The 20,439-nt window shown below is 37.6% G+C and overlaps 1 protein-coding gene and 1 long non-coding RNA gene across 8 annotated transcripts in view; one reads left to right on the forward strand and one right to left on the reverse strand.

Annotated features, from left to right (window-relative positions):
* Positions 1-20,439, forward strand: part of LOC147909275 (uncharacterized) — a 308,493-nt gene that overhangs the window by 67,525 nt on the left and 220,529 nt on the right. The gene's annotated exons all lie outside the window — the stretch shown is intronic.
* Positions 1-20,439, reverse strand: part of LOC105153914 (Transcriptional-regulating factor 1) — a 432,031-nt gene that overhangs the window by 61,464 nt on the left and 350,128 nt on the right. For all 7 annotated transcript variants that reach the window (XM_087407003.1, XM_011069054.2, XM_087407002.1 and 4 more), the window contains one exon: positions 6,057-6,344. In XM_087407003.1, the coding sequence (XP_087263129.1) occupies positions 6,057-6,344 (288 nt within the window). The remainder of the gene's footprint in view (positions 1-6,056; positions 6,345-20,439) is intronic.

A 20,439-nucleotide genomic window follows, 5' to 3' on the forward strand; every position in this document is an offset into this window, starting at 1 on the left:
CCTTTTTAGTTGTATGAAATTCGGGAATTCGTTCTCTTGATTTTTCTTAAAAATATATCCAAAAAGGAAATTCAACTTCTCGTTTTGCAAATGTCTCTTATTTCCGTGCATTCGAGAATATTCCGTGTATTAGAAGAAACAAATGTCACACACACATTTGACACTTCAGTCACGCTAAACTAATATGAATGCACGTCGCGTTTAATATGCTTGCATTTAATATGCGTGTCATCTCGTAAACGTAATGAACCAGAGTCTCCAGAACATGTACGCGTTATGTGAATATTTACGTAAGTAACAAGTAGCAACCGAGAAAATGGGGAGAGGGGAGAGCAAGAGTAGCTCGGGGCCAGGGTTATAACTCGACAGTTATACAGTTATGACGTCGTACCGGTTTGATATCGTTGGATATATCGCATTCGGAGAATGCATCGAATTTAGTGCTACACGGCTTGAAAAAACATGTAAAACAGCAAATGTAGTTGATTGGCCGTTATTTATCCTATCGAGGTACAATATTCTTAACAGTGAATAAAGGCAACAGATATAGAATACATAAAAAAAAAGAAGTCTAAAAGAAAAGAATTAAAAAATCTAGTCAATACTAAAGATATTATTTATCGAATCTTCATTATTTCATCGTACTTGAATAATACAAAATTTAAAAAGTCACATAAAACGTCTTTAAGACGTTTTAATTGAATTAGTATACATTTTTAGAATTTAAAATGGAATAAACACAAAGGAAGAACGATTTTGCTGAAATATCTAAAAATTTAGTTAAATACAAATAAAAATAATTTTATTTAATCACAAAAATAATTAAAAAACTCAAGCAATGCTGCAAAAATTTTTTTTGATATTCCAGTAACCAGCTTGAGGGTTCTACATAATTATTTTGATAGTTGAACAAAATTATTTTCAGATCTACATCCAGCTAAATTTTTAGATATTTAACCAAACAGTCCTTTCCGTGTGTATGTCTGATTTTAGTGAAAAAAATTTAATGCCATCTATGAATAAAAATAGACTTTGGACATAATTAATTGTACATCATAAATTTTCATTTAGCATCGCTAGATCTAATTTAATACGATTTATATTAATTTATCTTATCTTTAAATTGCTATGTAGTTAAACGGGCGCTCATGAAAGGAATACTGATGCGGTCGCAACGTACAAACCTAGCATAACATAAGACGACGTGACACGAACGATACTCAAGTGTGCGCTATACCAAAACGATCGTATACACGAGATTGTACTACTTCGCGACGGTAACTCGGGGCTTCTGCCAGGAGATGACTAAGAGAACTCTCGATGTTGCATCCACGACCGAGATCCATGTTCACCCAGTGATATCATCCACTCAATGCACATATCGCACAGCGAAAACGTAATGCAATAAATTTGATAATCATGCGACGCAAAATCTCGTAACCTTTTTTTGGATGAAATGTTATCGCGAGACATGAAGAGAAACGTACAGGTGAATTTAATACTAGGAGCTAGTAACCATGTTTACGATATTAGAACGGCATAAGAAGGCTAAATATAATCGGATTAGCGTATAGTTGGGTCTCCATAATCGTGATCGTATATTTCATGGCGCGAATTACACGCGCGTTCAGAATGCATCAGGAATACGTCGTATTGCGCTGGCAAATACTGTCGTCATCGATATTCGTAACGCGGATCCAATATGTGTGTGAATACCTGTTAGCGATGTGAGTAATAGCATCGGAGTAAGCCGAGATGTAAATCGTTGCAACTGGGTAAGTTGTAACTACGTTTATTGCCTCTCTTGGTGTGTAATAAAAAAGACGTTTCCCTGTCGAACAAGACGGGAATAAAATGACGTAATGACGAAATGTCGTTGCTCCTGGTAATAGCCTGGTATAGCCACGCGGATCTTCACGTCGCTTCGCATGTATATTTGTAGTCGGACCGTCTAGGATGCGTAACGGATCATAAATATACAAGGAAATACGATGAATATTCTCACGCCGCAATATAAAGCTGGCGGATAATGTCCGGGATGTGTTTACGATATCAAAGTGACATAAGAAAGCTAAATATAATTTAACGACGCACTTTGCGCTCGTCTTTAATGTCTACCTTGCATTACCGACGGGGACGAATAACTTTCTCATCTCGCGATGATCCTTCAGTACTGACGTACACAGCCGTACAATATATCTTCGATAAATATGCAAATAAGAGCTAATGTGAATTTCTAAGTGCGATATATCTTAAGCCGCGACTCAGGATGTTTTCATTGTGCAATCGGGTAACGCTAACGCTCGCGACCATAACGTAATTGTATAAGGGATCGCAATTAAATCGAGTTTGCCGAGTTCGCTCTATATGCAAGATCCTCTCTCTCTTTCTCTCTCTCCTTCCCCACCCCATTTCATCGCGGTGTAGATCCCGAAGAATCCGTTCGTCCTCGAGTTCCTAAGCAATTACGACAGTTTCCGAGAGCATTTCGCGATCGCCTGCAGTTCGGCGTTCGAGATGGCGACGCGGGGGAGAGGGAAGGAGGATGGCAAGAAGAGTACGAATCCCCAGTCTCGTTCCCTCCCCAGCTACCCCCTTCAGCCCAGTCCGCGTCCATTGGCGAAGACCTCATACATATTAATGGAGATCGGATCGATTTTACTGCGCGCTCGCTTCTTGCTGTGTTTAGGGACATCGACGTTCCGGCGCATAAGCTCTTCGGGCCGCCCGCAATGGTTATTATGCCATTAACGTAATGAAGTTAGGTTGTGGAGAGGTGTGCCGTCGGTGTTGACGGCAGGTCCCGTCGCGGAAAAACGCGCTGAAATACAGGCGATCGGGAATCTTCGATGATGAACTGCGCGTACGTTTTCTTGCATCGAACGTGGCGATCGATGGGCGGCCGATTTATATAATTATAGAGCTAGGGATGCTACAGTAATAATTCTAAGTTATAACAAACCATCTCGTTCCCTTACTTCGAAAGTAGCACAATTAAAAATATATGATTTTCGAGTTATTATCATAAATAAGTTAGGGGAGGGAGATTACTTTATCAATTATTATCAGTAAACTAACTTAATTTTATAATTGATTCGCTAAATTTGCGTCGATCTTAAGATTATAAAAAAGATTATAATCTTCTACAATTCACGCAAAAAAAATTTTTACTGCTCCAATTATAGCTAGAATTATAATTGTTTTTTGTATCTAGAAAATTATGTAATATTTTTTATACTTAGATAATTTTCGCTGTAATTGCAAAATCATTTTTGTGAAGAATGATATATTTTGATTTGTATCATTTATGTAAATAAAAAGGAAAAACAAACAACATTTAGAGTGCAGATAATTTTGATGATCAAAGTTGAAAAATAAATTTAAACATTTTAGTTGATTAAGATAAAAATATAAACCATTGATGATATTTCGAATTATATCACTTTTGATGAATTATTTCAATTGTCATAATTTTGTATAGGACATCAAATTCGTTACAACTCAAAAATTAATTATGTTTTTAAAAATATATTCTTTTTGTCAGTATTATTTGATTAGTCAATAATTTTCTGTTAAGCTGAAAAATACTTGAGAAATATTTTTATCATTTTTTGAAGTAAAGAAACAAAATATAATTATCAGCCACGTAATTATTAATCAATAGAATAGCGCTTCTATCCATTAATAAAGTAGATGAGTCTCTCTAATAAGATTATTGTTTGTTATTAACTAATAATTTGGTCAATAATTAGGATATTTTAATTATCTATCTATTATTATCGAAAAACGTACATTTAATTGTACAATAATCTCGTGCATAATTCGAGTCGTTTTACGCAAAGGTTTAAAACTCTCGAAGAACTACAACGCTCCATACGTGATCGTCTTTTATGCATGATTCAGTAAACGACAGTAAACGGTTTATAGACAGGCTAAGGACGTTTAGTCGCACTATTACCAGGTCAATGCAGCTGACGCGTTGGACATACAGTTGATATGTTTGTACACTGAAGAGACAAGTTCCTTGAGCCAACATTCGATGCATGTAGAGAGTTGCCAATTAAAATTAAATAATATTCTTCAACACTTCGTAAGAGATTATAAATTTGTTTCGTTCACATAGATCTAACAATATTAAATTACTAACGAAAAACTAATGAAAAAAAAAACTCAAAGAAAAAATACCTCTTTCAGGTATTATAACACAACGTGATAAAAAATCATATAAATAATTTAACAAATTCAAAGTAAACCTACCTATTTTTTAACATTTTCGTTTTAAATGAGACATAATGAGTTTCCCCAATTTGTCGAAAGCAAGAGATATTCGACTGGACTTCCGGCTACGATTCTCTACGCTAATCACGCGCCTTTCTCTGGCGGACGACAAGAAGGACGTCAGAAGAAAATTCTGCAGCATTCGATGCGTCGAACCGTGAAAGGATCTGCTCAAAGGTTCCTTTCACGGCGTCATCCTTTTGATCGCCGAAGATTCGGACGGCCGGAAGGACAAGGATATAAAGGGAAGTGAGCGAGACCAATTAGCGTTCGCGCAATTTTATCAAGCGAACACCGTGTGATTCAACGAGGACGGATTAAGCCGTGCTACGTGGCTCTCGATGACGGATTTAATTCTCTGTGCAGGCAAATGTTTCGTTCTGAACGGCTCCTGAAGACCCGTTCGTGAAACCGGCTCGACTACTATTTTAACGCCACGTAGGATTTACCCTGTGAAAGACCAAGGCGATCAATTCAATCCGGCTGAAAAATCATAGTGAAAATACCTTCGCGAAAATATTATGTTACCAATTCTAATAAAATCGATACAAAAATTATTTCAATATCTATTCAAAAGTAAAATATATTTTCTTCCCATAACATGATACTTTTTTAATTTATAATATTCACGAATTATAACATTCATACACTGTTAACGATAAAATGTTTATTTTAACTTAAAGACGTACGGTAGAGTCTTTTTGTACAAAAGTAAAAGTTAATTTTAACATTTTTACATATTTCAGAAAGTCCGATGTACGTCTTCAAGTTAAAATTAATATTTTACTTTTAACTATGTATACATGCAAGTTCTCGGAAAGATATCGTATCTACCTATCGTTTCATCCGATTGTACTTCGTGCTTCTCAACGAGAAAATGAACAGGATCCCACACAAAGGGTCACGCGCGCGATATCTCGCTGTTTCGCGTTTCCGTATAATATTCGACGAGTCCTCGTCGACGAGATTACGAGTACCGGGATGGTATCCGTCCTGGTCGTGATACGTAATGCGATTTGCGGTGTATTCGCCGCACAAAAGATTACCGCGGCGAGTTCCAACGAGCCATGTGCACGGGATCTTGGGTGCGCTCGGTAATACTTCCGCTGCCTAATGCGGAAGAAGGGCCCTTTCAACAGAAAGCAGTCTCGAGGTACTACAGGTTTATTGCTTTCGGCGCTATCTCGGGATCTCGTTACGCAATACGTAATAAAATCATATAGAATGTACGCGATCCAGTACATCATAATCGTAATATTCGACGAGATTTGTTTCGATCGATATAATTAAGATAATTTCTTCATTGAAACGATTATTTATGATTGATACTAATAATAGTTATTGAAAGTTATTTTGCTACTTAAATATTATTTATTATTATTATTATTATTATTATTTATTACTCTTTCGCATCGCAATATACATATATTACGGTTTTTAAAATAAACAGTTTAATTTCATTAATTTACGTGCCTCACAAAAATGAAGAAGATAATAAGTTTTCTTTGTATAAAATGTAACTATTATTCATGTATATTAAAATGAATATTAGTATTGATTTCTAATTCTGTGTCTTTTTTTATTACTATAAAAAAAGTATATGATTGTGGATAGCTGCTATCTCTTTGGAATTTCAATTCCTCATTTTCAATTTCTATCGTCATATTCAATAATCAATTGCACGCTCGACGTTCAACTTTCAATATCACACTTAGCAGATGAAAAAGTAATTATAAAATAAAAAAATATTTAATATATTTTTTGATTGTTACACTTACATGCGAATGATTCCACATCTTCGGTTTCGGACTCGATCTCGCACTGTTGGTCGCGTTTCCGCTTGCGGAATTGTTGGAAATATTGCCGGACGACGCGGTGGATTTGATGGACGGTTTTTGTGTCTTTTGTATTTGTGTGGCTACCGATGCCGAGGGAGTCGCGGTCCGTTGCTGTTGCTGCTGCTGTTGCGTGGTTGTCTGCTGTTGCGTTTGCTGCATGATCTGCTGGATGAGCTCCAGCTGTTGTTTCGTGAGGCCATCGTTACTGGCACCGGGAGACGTGGCGCTCTATAAAATATTATTAGTGGATACTTATAAAAAAAACTGATTTTTAAATCATTTTAAAAAATTGTTAATTATATTACAAAGATTTTATGAACATTTATCTTTTCTCTCCTATGTCAGTCTCCTACATCGAGTTTGAAATCTCTTCTCGATTTTAATTCTCGATATTTAATTTGAAAAATTCTCTTTTTGTCGCCATCGTGATAAAATGAATGTCGTTATAGCATTCCTGTTGAAAAGTAGAAGGCGTGATTATACATTTGATCCAATCTAATCGCAGTTGGCGGATCTAGTCTGTTCCGTTCGTGATCGGTTGCCAATGTGTGGCTGCAAACTATAATCGATCATACCTTAATAGAGCATAACGTAGCCTTAGTATCCGAGCTGAGCTCACGTTCTGATAATAGTTAAACCGATCGAATTTAATAATTTACCGAACCGACGTGAAATTACGAACGCAGTGTCGCACGGCGCCGCAATCTCGACATCCATTAAAACGAGCGCCGACTGTAATTCCGCCCGTATAAACGCGTTGCAATAAACCGTAAATATATCGACGTGTCCGTCAACTAACGCTACTGTTATACACATATGCACGTGATGCCTAGAATACCGTGTGTGTTAATCCGTCTTTGTACCCTATTAAAGCGGTCACTGTGTATATACGGAGATGTGCATTATGGTTGCACATTAGTGTGGAAATAGCCTTATGTTTAATATTTAAAAATTCTAATACTTAAAAATATATAAATAACAAATACACTATAAAATAGAGAAAATGAAAATTTTTATTTCCTTCAAACATTCCATCCGTTATATAAATAATAAATCCATTATATCTATTATTATAATATTGTATATATATAATATATATAGCATTCGAGAGAAAAAAATAGGATTTCAATTTTATATTATTTTTCGGATTTAAAGCAGAAAAAAGGAGATAAAAAGCAGCCATTACTAAATCATTTTCACGCATTATATGTGGGCGAGATTTTTATACATTGTTTTATATAACGCGAGCTTAACGTACACGCTTGCGCGGACTATAAAAAAAACGCAGAAATATTCGCGATCAGCGTTCACACCTGCATGCTTGCACTGCCATGTTGCATGCTGTGCTTTGTTTTACAATTCAGCAATCGTGCGACGCAGTGCGCTTTACCTACGTCGTTTCGAGCGTTACTACCGATTTTTCGATTGAGCCCTTTTCGAATGGTACACAAAAGTACAGAATGCCAATTGTGTGCGCACACAGGAAATTCAGATGCGGGCGATACGATGTTCCAATTCGCATCGCGATTTTCGGGGAGGTCGTGGAAATCGCGATAACAAAACTTTCCTTTCGCGCGGGGATGAGAAATGTGGGTGATAAAAAGGTTACTGCTCGAAATTTTTTATTAGAATGTCACAATTAATGTGAAACGAACTAAATTGCTCGCTGGAAAAAAAAGATTGACTGCTGCAGCAAATTAGATGGTAAAATATAGCATAGCATTTTTAATTGGTTGCAGCAGCCAATTTTTGATTATGTTAGCCTATCGAAATCCTATACTAACATGCAGATAGGCTAACGCAACCAAAAATTGGCTGTTGCAATCAAAAATTGATTGCTACAGTCAATTAAAAATGCTATGCCATATTTTATCATCTAATTTGCTGCAGCAGTCAATCTTTTTTTTCAGTGTATCGTTTTCTCCTCGGTGAATTATAATTTTTCGTCTTTTCCCCATCATTCACAGAGATCAAGAGTGCAACATGTTGCAGTATCTCGACAGATATCTGTAATTTTTTAATTAATAGAAAGCAAGTATCCTTTTCTTTTTCATTAAATTGTAAGATAGTACATACAATGGCCGGTATTCACAATTGATTTTTATATTTGAGACTTTCTTAAGTGCAGTCTTAATCCTTATCCTACAAGACGAGTCACTAGTGACCCGAGCGATTTCTGTTCGTGCAAGTTTCTTTGAATCTTTCGATAATTATAAATTATACTACATTTTATTATTTTCCAAAATAAAGTTCCAATATTTTATAATATTTATTCTAGAAAATTGAAAATATGTTGTTGGTAAATTTTTAGAGATTTTTTGAATCATGAATAGGTGAAAAAACGGATGGATTCTAATGCCCTCGTTTATATAGATGAGGTATCAAATTGTACCCTTGTAGGATAAGAGTGAAGTTGTCATAAGCCAGAGGGCTATATTAACATCTTAAGATATTATTTAAGATGATCTAAAATAAGAACGAATTATAAGTATCGCTCTGAAAAAGTATTCATATAAAAGAAAATTTATTTTATTAAAAAGACCTTATTGTAGAAATTAAATATTAAGCAATTTTAATATAATATTTATATCCTGCCTTAATAATACATAAACAAAAAAACAGCTTTGCGTGTTTTTGATCTTAGAAGCTAATTTTTTCAACGTACTGTATAAATACTGTTTATAAGTCCAAATAATATAATTTTTTATTTTTGTTTATTTTTAAAACAATTTTTATTTTAATTATTACTATATATGTAGGTAAAATAAATTTGAGAAATCTATTTTATTCTTTATTAATAAATTACTAATTAATGTTTGCTTTTTAAAAATAAGATTGTTTTTAAGGATATCTCCCTTATATGAATACTTTCTGCACTCATTGCATTTCATTTTCAAGATTGCTCTACGAAACAAACGCAACAAACATATTCTTCTTCCTTTGATCATTTTAATTTTTCGTCTAATTTATTACAGTTTTTATATCCTTAGAATACATTACTCATACGTATAATCATGATGTAAACTTCAAATTAAAAGTACGCAAACAGTCTAATCGATAGAAGGCTTTAATTATCATCAGCCGAGTTTCCGGTGCACCAACTAAAAGCGTAGATTGCGGACAAAGGAATTTATTTTGTTTGCGCGCTTATTTCGTTTACTACTAGCGGCAAAATGAGAACGAGCGCCCCGTCCGGCGCAGCGCGAGATAATTGCGTCGCGAGGGGAACCGCTAATCAGTTTTACGCGCTGATATGACGATTGCACGTACGAAACGACGTGGTGTTCGCGAGTGCGTTTCCGGCCGGGAGGACGCAGCGTGAATTGAACCGTCGATTAAAATTGGATTTGTTAATTACTGCAGGGAACGTGGCCGCCGGCGGCGACGGTGGTCGGCGAGTCCCGATCCGGCTCATACCTTATTAAACCTTCATTTCGTAATTCCCACGCGCTGTCGTTTGTCATCGTCGTAATCAGCGGGACAGCCCTCGTCGCCTCGACGAGTCACCGTCGTGTTTGCCGTTTCTCTTATTCGCGAGAGAAAAGGATAGCGACACTTGCATTTTAAGATATTATCCCGCACCGCATCTTTCCGCGCGATAATTTTCCGTGAATAATTAGCGAATTATTTGACTACCGTTAGACCCTCGCAAACACGGGCCGCACCCGCATTCGCAAACAATCGATGCCGATAGGTTTGTAAATACCCGCACAGACGCAATGCCCCGGCTATTGGTATAATATGCGCCAGTATTTCCCTTTTATTCATGAGTTTGAGGATATTAATCCCGTATCATGTTTTTCAACACGCTCTTGCCTTTCGATTCTTCAATTTGTTGCCCACATATCTCGCGCAAAATGTTCGCCTCATATCAATAATACGTACTCGCGTAATTACAGAAACACATTCATTAAACCGGAGCGTTGCGCTAATTGACGTAGCCATTTATTAAAATACGCTCTTTAACCATAAATATTTTCGCTGGTCATCGCAATGTATATATTGGTGTATATATCGTTTCACAATGTACTATCGCGCATTATGGGTATTATTACGAATGTTATTTCACGATGCACATAATATGTATGCTTTTCCGTTTCAATAATTCATCCGCCTTATATATAAATCATGATAATTATAAAATTCATGTACACATAAGAACATCGCAAATCCTATCCGTTTAAAACAATATCATAAATTTGCATTTGTATATCTTTCATTGTTTACGTAATACATACGCAAAATAACATTACGAATTTGTAAATCTTTTCATTGCCGGCTGTTTACGTTGTGATAAATTGTCATTAAACGTAAATAGCCATTAAAAGTATGTTACAGTCATTTATGTTTTACAGGACACCTCGAATATTTGTGGTTTCACCAAAAAGGTATCAAGATTTCAGTGGTCAGTTTGCAGAATTACATGTATAAATTCACTCTCTGAAATACTTAATCTCTAAGATCCGCTTTGACCGAAAATCGATTTTTTGTCTTAATTAAAAAGATACAGTCTTTGCGATAAAAATACGTTGTATATTTGATAGGCTCATTCGTCAAACTTCCCCGAGATTCCATAGAGCGCGGCATTCCGGATCATCCCATTCCTCGATGGCGCTTATCATATATATATGTAGACGCGCGAGTCCCCGTGTGTGTGTCGCTATCGCCATTTATACGCATACAAAACGCGTCGTTTCCCGAAAGCGCACCGGCGACGGTCGCGCATTTGTCAACCGCGAGAGAGAGTCCAGAGCGTCTGCGAAACTTCGCCGTTATCTCTCGTCGTGTATTCGTCCGCCTGACAAATCGCCGACCCGTAAGGGGCAGGGTGGTAGCAGGGACGTCTCGAAACTCTCGTCCTTGGAGACCAAGACCAAGAACAGGAGGACCTTCTTGAGGTCTCCTTCCTCCTCTCCGTCACGATCTTCCAACGCGCGTCCTTGGCACCTTCGCTTGATTCTCACGCGAGAATCGCATTACTTCACCCACCCGTTCTTCCTCTTGCGCGTCGTCCTGACCCTCTCGTTCATCATCGTCCTCGCCCATCGGCGACCCGATCCACTTTCGATCCGCCCTGTTTCTCCTCTCGCATGAGAGGAACGCTACTGCAGCTTTGTACCATTATTTGAACATCTACATCTGCCTTTTGTACGGTATTCACAGTTAACGACGCGCACAATGGTTAATTCGTTAATCAGAGATAAATTAAGTGAAACTATAATGCAATTTATATAGGCTTCAAATCAGACTACTAAAAATATGCGCTACAGAATAATTTTATTTAGAGAGACTTTTTTAAAAATTTATTTGTTTATATTTTTTTAAGATTTATTCGTAGTTTTTTGAAAGTAAGTTAAAACTTATAAACGTTAATTCGTGTATATTAGTTTTATACTAGCAATTATTGTTACGCGTGTGCAAATAAATTTTTGTTAACGTAGAGTGAACGCACGCATATTTATTTTCTGTTATTATTTTCTTGACGCAAGAGTAAATATCGACTAAAATACATACACTCTATGTACCAACTGAGCGCATATACTCCGATATTGCATGATTTATAGCATCATACGTCCGCGGACTCACTCAAAAATTTCATCCCTCCAAATGCTCGATGAAACGATAAAAACGCAAATTAATCAGAGTTTATAATTGCAAGATTTTTCTTCGGGCAGATAATGAAGGTAGTTCGGCACAGCCTGCGGGTGCCGTTCCTTATTGATGTTTTATTAGTATACGAAGCACTCGCATTCATCTGCATATGACGCATGCCTCTCTTTTATGAACTTTTCACACCTGTTCCCGTGGAAAGGTGTATGTGACTCACGCACAATACGGAATATGCGAACGTGGGAAGGAAAGGAATTTTTCGCGTTCGTATAACGCCTTTTTACTGTGCTGTTATAATATGACGAGATGTGAATATGTAATATACGGGATACAAAATCCATCTCTGCCCTCATCCCCTCCACCCCTCTCTGTAACTCGCGTCACCGTTACAGTACATTACAATCCAGAATAAATAAATGATGTAATATGGACAGGAAGGGAAAAATCCGAGCTTTAAATGAAGGCTCTCCGCAAAACTGGAAATGGAACGTGTAAAAATATGCTCGATCAAGAAAGTACAGCGCACGCATCGGCCAGGGAAATTAGTATGTAAACGAGAAAACGTTGAAAAAATAGAAACTGATAAACTAGTTTTTCGATGGAGAAATAAGAAATATAACGTGAGCTGTAAATCACCGAATATGAAAAAATGTATTTTTTTTCGGCCGGCGAGTAGTACGAAATAAACATACGCGCGACGTATTGACAGAATATGAGATATATTGACGTATGAGATTATTATAGAAACATTGTCAAAACAGATTATAAACTTTAACAGGAGACAAAAATGAAGACATTTTATGTTATAAAATAATTAGAACGGAGTTCCGATATATCGATGTCCGATATTTGCTCGTGCCTTCAACGTAATTGTCTACTTCCATCTGGTGCTGTAATAAAAATCTATATATACATACTATTACGATCTGCCGCTAGCAATATTAATTTTTCAGATATTATAAGAATTCTCGATTGATCGCTGTCCTCCTCTATTAAATGAATCTCTTTGCATATACAGTCTCGTGCAAACTTGACAAAAAAAAGAAAAATCGTCTAAATTATCTCGTTCTTCGCGATAAACGAAGATCTCTAAATACAGTCGTTACATCGTGCAGCCATCTCATAAAATCGCTTTTGCGACAATAAAATATTCTTCGCTGCAAGAGAATTTTCCAAGAGAAAGGGACGATAACGAAGCGAAGTCGAGGAAGAGGTCGGAATAGAAGGTCGTAGTCCTTTCCCTTCTCTTCTCTACCGGAATTAAATTAATTAAGCCAGATTATCTCGGCGGATGTAAAAAACTTCAATACGGTAGACGTAGCCGAACAACTTTCCCAGCTTCGCGTCGACAACGATGAAGACGACGAGAAGGGCCGAAGAGACAGGGCGAAAGGTGGAGGAGGAACTCTTCGTACTTTTAATTCGTTTAGGCGGCCCATGCGCGACCGCTTTAAGACCGACGAGCGACCTTATTACGGTGTGAAAAGGCAGGTGTTAAGATTCTCTCCGTGCCCTCACATGTTTTCGTTGCTGGCCGTCAATTTTCATCCCAAAGTTTTTCCGTCTTCCGAGAAGACGCGTGATCTCCCTTCTCGCAACTTACGCCCTTACAGGATATCACCGCACCCTGAGAATCTCGAGCTATTCTAGTCGAGTCCCCAAGTCGCTCTTCAACCACGATGAGCAGCTCCCACTTTCTCCCGGGACGGCGCACTTCGAGATAACTTTCCTCGCTTCTTGTTTCCCTGTCGTCACCGCAAGAGTTTTCGCGGAGTGTAGCGCTTTGGTGATTCTGCGGCGCTTTAAGGCGGGCAACGAGAAGCGCGAGACTCGCGGGATAGTTATATTTTGTTTTGCCTTGGTGTTGCTTGGAAGCAGGTAGATAAGCCCCGGAAGAAGCAACAGAGATTTTGCTAATGTTCATATTACGATATCTTCGCGGTTGAAAAATTATCATACTTTATCTCTCAGCGCAGCTTTGAAAATGTTCTAGGCGAGGATTATTTTTATCGCACCGCTACAAAATGCATCTCGATTTATTTCTATTTTTCATTTATTTCTCTTTTTTAATATCTTTGCAATCTGTTTCTTGTATCTATTTTCTTATGGCTATTTTTTTCATTCTACTTGATTACCTAATCAATAAAATATCATTTAGTTTTCCCAAGCTTTTTACCAAAATTTCTTCAAACACAAACATTTTGCAATCAGAAATAACTCTATGTATCTTCCGTTTATCTTACGAACTTCCAAAGAGCGCAGACTAGTCAAAGTGCTCGAAGATTTCAGCGTATCATCATCGTTTAATTAATACTCGGGTTATCGACTCCGCACCGACGTGTAGTCGTTTCGTTATATAAATCGTTATGAAATCTGTCGAGGTCTTGCGACGACGGGTTGTACAGCGAAAGTTTGTTCGTTAGCTGTGTTCCTCGAAAGTTTTCCCGAGTCTTGGATTTTCCATCGCCGCCATCGTCGTTGTTTCACATCGCCGGCGGGTAAAACCGATTGAGAGACGCGCCGACGATTTCGCCATTTCGTCAGGGCAAGAACTGACAGGCTGAAAGGCTGCAGAGCACGCAGCTGCGGCGATCCAAATTGCCTAAATCAGACTCGCGAGGCGTGCCGTGCGTGTACACGCTTGCAACGGGGACGTACCGACATCCGATCGACTGTCACGAGCCTAATTGCAATATTGTCCGTTGGGGACCCGGCATTTGAAACTGGCATTAAACTGGAATCCCATTTCGATCGGATGTACGATATCGAGAAACTGGCGGTTCCCCGTCAATCAATATGGTGACAAGAGAGACACAGAGAGAGAGAGAGAGAGAGAGGGGAGGGGGGAGAATTTCAAGGACAGTTTTATAATTCTGCGAATTATGTCATGACAAGAGCTAAATATAAGAGCTATATAAAATATAAATATAGATGTCAAGTTCTTTGTATATGTAAAGATTTAAAACCGTGTCCTATTTATTCAATTGTACACTACACTAAATTTCTTACAGTGAAATCTCATCTTTAAGAAAGTAAAAATACAATCACCCTTCACTTCTTGAAAAAAAGAGTGACAATTTCTACTCTTCTTAAAGAATCTTTTCTGATTCTTCTGAATGTTCACTTCAAAGGAATGAAATCTTACTTTTTTCGAGTGAGATTTCACTCCTTTGAAGTGAAAATTCACTCTAAAAAGTGAAAATTGTCACTCTCTTTTTCAGGAAGTGAAATATTTTCATTTTTTTTTTTCAAAAGTGGTTATATTTCTTGAAGTGAGATTTCACTGTAAAAAATTTAGAGTATCTCTAATTTTGAAAAAAAAGTTTCACCCTATATTATTCGCATAATTTTCTTTAACGTAATTATTCGCAACATTCTAACACCTCAATAGTCAATATCTCAATTTTCATTGTTCCGAAAACATTCCACAAATACAGATAAATGTCAAATTTTTTTTAAATTATGAAACAATTTTAAAAACATATGTAAATAAAATAACGTATATAAATATAGCGTTTATACAATTAGCGAATTTGTAAGGCGGCAATGTTCTGGATATTCCATGCGAGTGTAATGAAGTTAATCAATTTTATTTACTAACATTGTAAATGTACAAAAGTTTTGATTGTTTCAGTCATAAATTTTATTCCAATTGTGTACATTCAAAAATAAAAATTGATATTTTCAATAAAATAATTATATCTGTAAAAAAAATAGTGCTTTTATTTAAAAACTGTATAGAGTGCAAATGTCTAAGCGATAATACAATATATATGTGCCTATATAAATTCTAAAAAATATATACTTTTTTTCATTCAAAGAGTATGTAATTCTTTAATATTTTCATCCAATAGTCTCATATAGATTGCGAAAAGCGGCGATGCAGAAAGAGAGAGACTTGTTCCTGAGGTGCAGTAAGATATGAAACTAATGCTAAATTGAAAACCCATTGATCCGCAGCTATGGTAGTTGGCCGCCCGCGAGCGAAAGAACGAAAATTTGAAAAGCAAATTCACCGCCTCCGGTCGCGCGCGCATCAGGGTAGCCGTTGTTCGTCGACGGCAGGCGGAATTCGAAAGTACGGAAACTCAATAAGGTCTCGATCCAGTTACGCATCGCATCGCATCGCATCGCATCGCATCGCATCGCATCGCATCGCATCGCATCGCATCGCATCGCATCGCATCGCATCGCATCGCATCGCATCGCATCGGTCGAGTCAAGTCGCCGTTCGGCGAACGGGCGTACTATTTCTTTTGTTGAAGCCGCGCAATGAAAAGTTTTCTTCTCCTTCTTTATGCGGCCGAGTTGGCCACTACGATTTTCCAACTTTGTTCGCCGGAAAGATAATAAAATCGCCGACCGCGATATCGGAACCAACACCGAGAGACGGCGGGAAAAAGCCTTGTAACTACAAAACTTGATTCATGACGAACGCATTAGTCCGCGCGACGCGATTAATTGCCGAATCAATTAGCGGCACTATCGATCTTAGTTCGCACGCAATTCAATCGTAAGATCGGGAATGTACTCTCTATACAAGTAATAGTATTTTTAATGGCTTTTCTGAATGGCAATATGCCGAAATAGGATATGAGGGTTATCGCGGTAATTTCCAACTGCATTAAATCAGCATTTGCGTGCATTTCAAATTAATTAAACTCTCTGTTATCGGAGGAAATATTTGTGTCGGTTACATAACTCTGGATTCAAGTGATAGCGCGATACGACATAGTCAGCTTGCTCTGCTCCGTGGGATATAGTAGTTTGATAAAACACGCGCAAAGTATACGTTAACTCAGTTAGCTACACCGTAGCTTCGTTGATTTAACGAAGTGCAGTCGTACGAAACGAGTCTCACATCACAGCGACGAGCCAAGTCTCTCTCTCTCTCTCTGTTTCAAGGAAAAAGGGACGAGAAATGTTGGATGAACATGTCGAGCATGTAGGATGGGATTGCGAGTCATTTGCTTGACGTAGTTTGGACATTTTGACAATAGGAAATGAATGAAAAATACGAACCGTAGAATGAAAATTTCAGAGCGATCAATCTGAAATTTTTTACAACCATAGGAGTACGCGTATGAATATCTTTCTTATTTTTACTTTTCCTCTGATAAATCATTTGTGATTCTTCGTGTTCTCTTTCAAAGTTTCTCTCTCTCTCTCTCTCTCTCTCTCTCTCATAAAAGTAGAAATTATTTGATATCTATTGATTGATTCGTATTTACAGATATTGCAATGTCTGTAAACACGAATCAATAATTTTATATATACATATATATTATTATATATGAAAAAATTTCCATATTTTTTATGTATTACTGCAAAGAGAATTAATTAACCGACCAAAAATATTTTTCTCTTATTTAATTTATTTTTATCAGTCTAATTTTTATTTATAAAAATTTAATTGAAGAATTGAATTTCAATATCAAAATTATATAAAAGATCTTCCTAAATTTAATATTGTGACATTATCGATCAGAATTGATTGGATTAGACTATTTGCATCGCAATGTGATGAATCCGTGAATTTTATGCACATTTTACTTGAGAAAAGAATGGCTGAGATGTGCCAGGAGAAGAAATGGCAGCTCGCGATGGTATATAGGTACAAGCATAGTCGCGACAAGCAGAAATATAATATATTACTCAAACGCGGCATTAGAATGGCGTCCAGCTTCACCCCCCCTCCCCCCCCCCCCCACACACACACACACACACACACACACACACACACACACACACACACACACACACACACACACACACACACACACACACACACACACACACACACACACACACACACACACACACACACACACACACACACACACACACACACACACACACACACACACACACACACACACATGACACACATCCAACGGATGATATATAATTTATAGAGCAGTACACTAACGCGGACGCGGTTTAGTTATAGTTTGCTAGGATAGAGCGGATCCTCTTTCTATTTTCCCATCTCGTCTCTCGTCTTTTGTCGAAGGGATCGCGGAGACGTGTTTTACGCGAGAGTGCAGGTGCCCGCTCCCACGTAGACGCAAATCCAGAAGCGCACGGCATGCTATACATCAGAGTTTCTCAACTTAATGCTTTAACGATCAATACTACTGGCCTCCGCTTCAATCCATAAGACCCTTTGGCAAAAACTGAAAAAATTTCCTTGAATCTAGTGCGTTAAAAGTATCAAGATAAAACTCAAGTATACTAGTTATTCTTTCCACATCTGGAATAATCTCACAGAGATGCTCTTTGAAGAGCAAAGATATTACACGTGAAAATAAGAATTGTAACGCGTTTCATATCTCGTTTCAGAAATTACGTGCTTCAAGAGAACGTGATTAAAGAGGCGTTTAATGTACAATTTTTTTTAATGTACAATACAGCATTTCGATAGCATTGAGAAACGCTGCTGCGTACGACACCGCAAAACGTTTTGTGCATCTACGCGCTCTACTCTCGCGCCTCGATCGGATACGATCTACGCTCCGAGATTCAGATCTCCAATTAGCTGTATATCAAGTTGAAGGGTGAACGTTGAACACAATCATCTGATTCTGCCTTCTCACTGAACGCGTACGAATGTGTGCGAAAGTATCTTTCCATAACTTGGTTGCGATGTATTTAGAACTGTTATCAAAAAGAATTTGGTTTTTAAAAATCTGACTTAATTTGAAATATTTTTCTAACATCTGCAAATATAAATACGTGAAATAAATAATTTGTTAAAGCGTAGATGTGTCAACTGAAACATGTAAATTATAATGATCGTTATAAAGTATTTTTAAATAATTGATTCAATCATAAAGAAAATCGCAAGTTATGTTTAGATAAAATCATTCCTATTTTCTTGACTGTTTTAAGTAAAATTGATTGTTGTTACTACTTTTCTCTAGCAAACTTATCGATAGTTTATAATTTGACAGTATTAACGAATGCGAGTTTAGTATCTCATTTACAATGTCATAGATAAATGACATCATTTTCAATATAAAATATAGTATTCGCAATCTCTCTAGTTCAGCATTGATATATGAACAACATATCGGAAAGCCTATAAATTGTTATTACATCCTACGTGAGAATCTGAATTAAGACTTAGGTCTTAAATTAATTATGTCTCAATCGGATATGTCCATAATCGGATTTTCCTTCTCGGAATACCAGCACGTGCTTAAGGTTGAGGCTGCTGAAAATGAGGATCGGAAACGATGTCTCGGATGAATAGGAATTGGATGCCGAATAAGAGAACATGATGCTCAAACAAACTAATATATACGATAAGTAGGTACATAGATCAAAAAGAGTTGTCATTCAAGATTTCTTGGTAAGACATATTTCTAGAACTCGGCATTCCACTCGGCAACGTGCTCGAGCGTGATCTTATGTATGAATAAAATTTTCTCTTTCATTACCCGGCTAATAATCATGATACTTGGCGATGCGGCAGCGTATATCTACTCGCATTCGCGTACGTGAACACGCATGTGCGAGGTACTAGTCTCATAGACACACGAGAGCTGCCCCGACCGTTATCCGTTTCAAAGCGAGCTGCTCTCTCTGACGAATCGCGATTTCGATCTCTAATTAGCTGTATATCAAATGAACGCTCGGGTCCACTTGAACACGAAATGTCGCCGTGTCGCCGCCGCGCTGCATTGCACATGGCTATCATGGCCCTTCCCTTGGATGCATCGTCTCTGTTCATGTCACATCTTCTCGCATGCCAATGTCCCGTTCGACATTGGTGTACGACACATCTCCATCCTGCTCGCTGCTGACTTTGATTTGTAACGCACGATCGGCGAATGGATGAACATGATGGAGCAGCACCGATAGCCGAGATCGTCGGATGATTAACGGAAAGAGAACGAATATGTACAGCCCGTGTCCACCCGTAGGTTCGTTTCTGAACATGAATATGGAATACGCGATCGTGCTATCGGTACAAAGAAAGATGATCGACGCGATGACAGGAAGGCCAATTGCATAAAACATCGCGCAGAGTCTTTTACAGCGAAACAAAAGTCTCAAAGATAGCCACTCTAAATTATATACAAGGTAACTTAAATTACGAAGAGAGTCAAGCTAATTACTTAAAAAGAGTGCAAGCTACGTGAGCCACTTTGTAAATTGTGCAGCGTCGACCATGTTGTAGAACGACGTAAAAAGACCGAAAGGCCCAAACTCGAAATTCAGATGGCGCTACGTGACTTAGAAGTTTAGCGAGCTGAAGAAAATATGATTCAATTTTCCACGAAAGTCCCGAGTAGCGCGTGCCATCATTTTTGGAAATGATATTCTACGTGGTGCAGTGGAACATCTCGCGTGTGCGCGCACCGAGAATGTGCATTTGAAAGAATTGAAGATAAATCTCTCGGGATAATAGTTATAACCAACGTTGAAGAGGGTCGTTATCGCGACACATTCCAATTCCGCGAAATCATTAAAACGATTTTCCGCAAAAAGCATCAGAAGAACAATATTTTCTCCGTCAATTTTCTTTTTTGTTCTCCAACGCGATCATGGATGCAATAGATATATACTGCATATTCTATGAATCTTACAATGAAAGAAAATATTGGTTGCTGCAAATTAGATGGTTAAATATGGCATAGCATTTTTATATTGGCTGCAGCAACCAATTTTTGATTGCGTTAGCCAATCGAAATCCTATACATTGCGG

This window comes from Acromyrmex echinatior, chromosome 6 (genome assembly GCF_024713525.1).
Source record: "Acromyrmex echinatior isolate Ae372 chromosome 6, ASM2471352v2, whole genome shotgun sequence".
NCBI lineage: Eukaryota > Metazoa > Arthropoda > Insecta > Hymenoptera > Formicidae > Acromyrmex > Acromyrmex echinatior.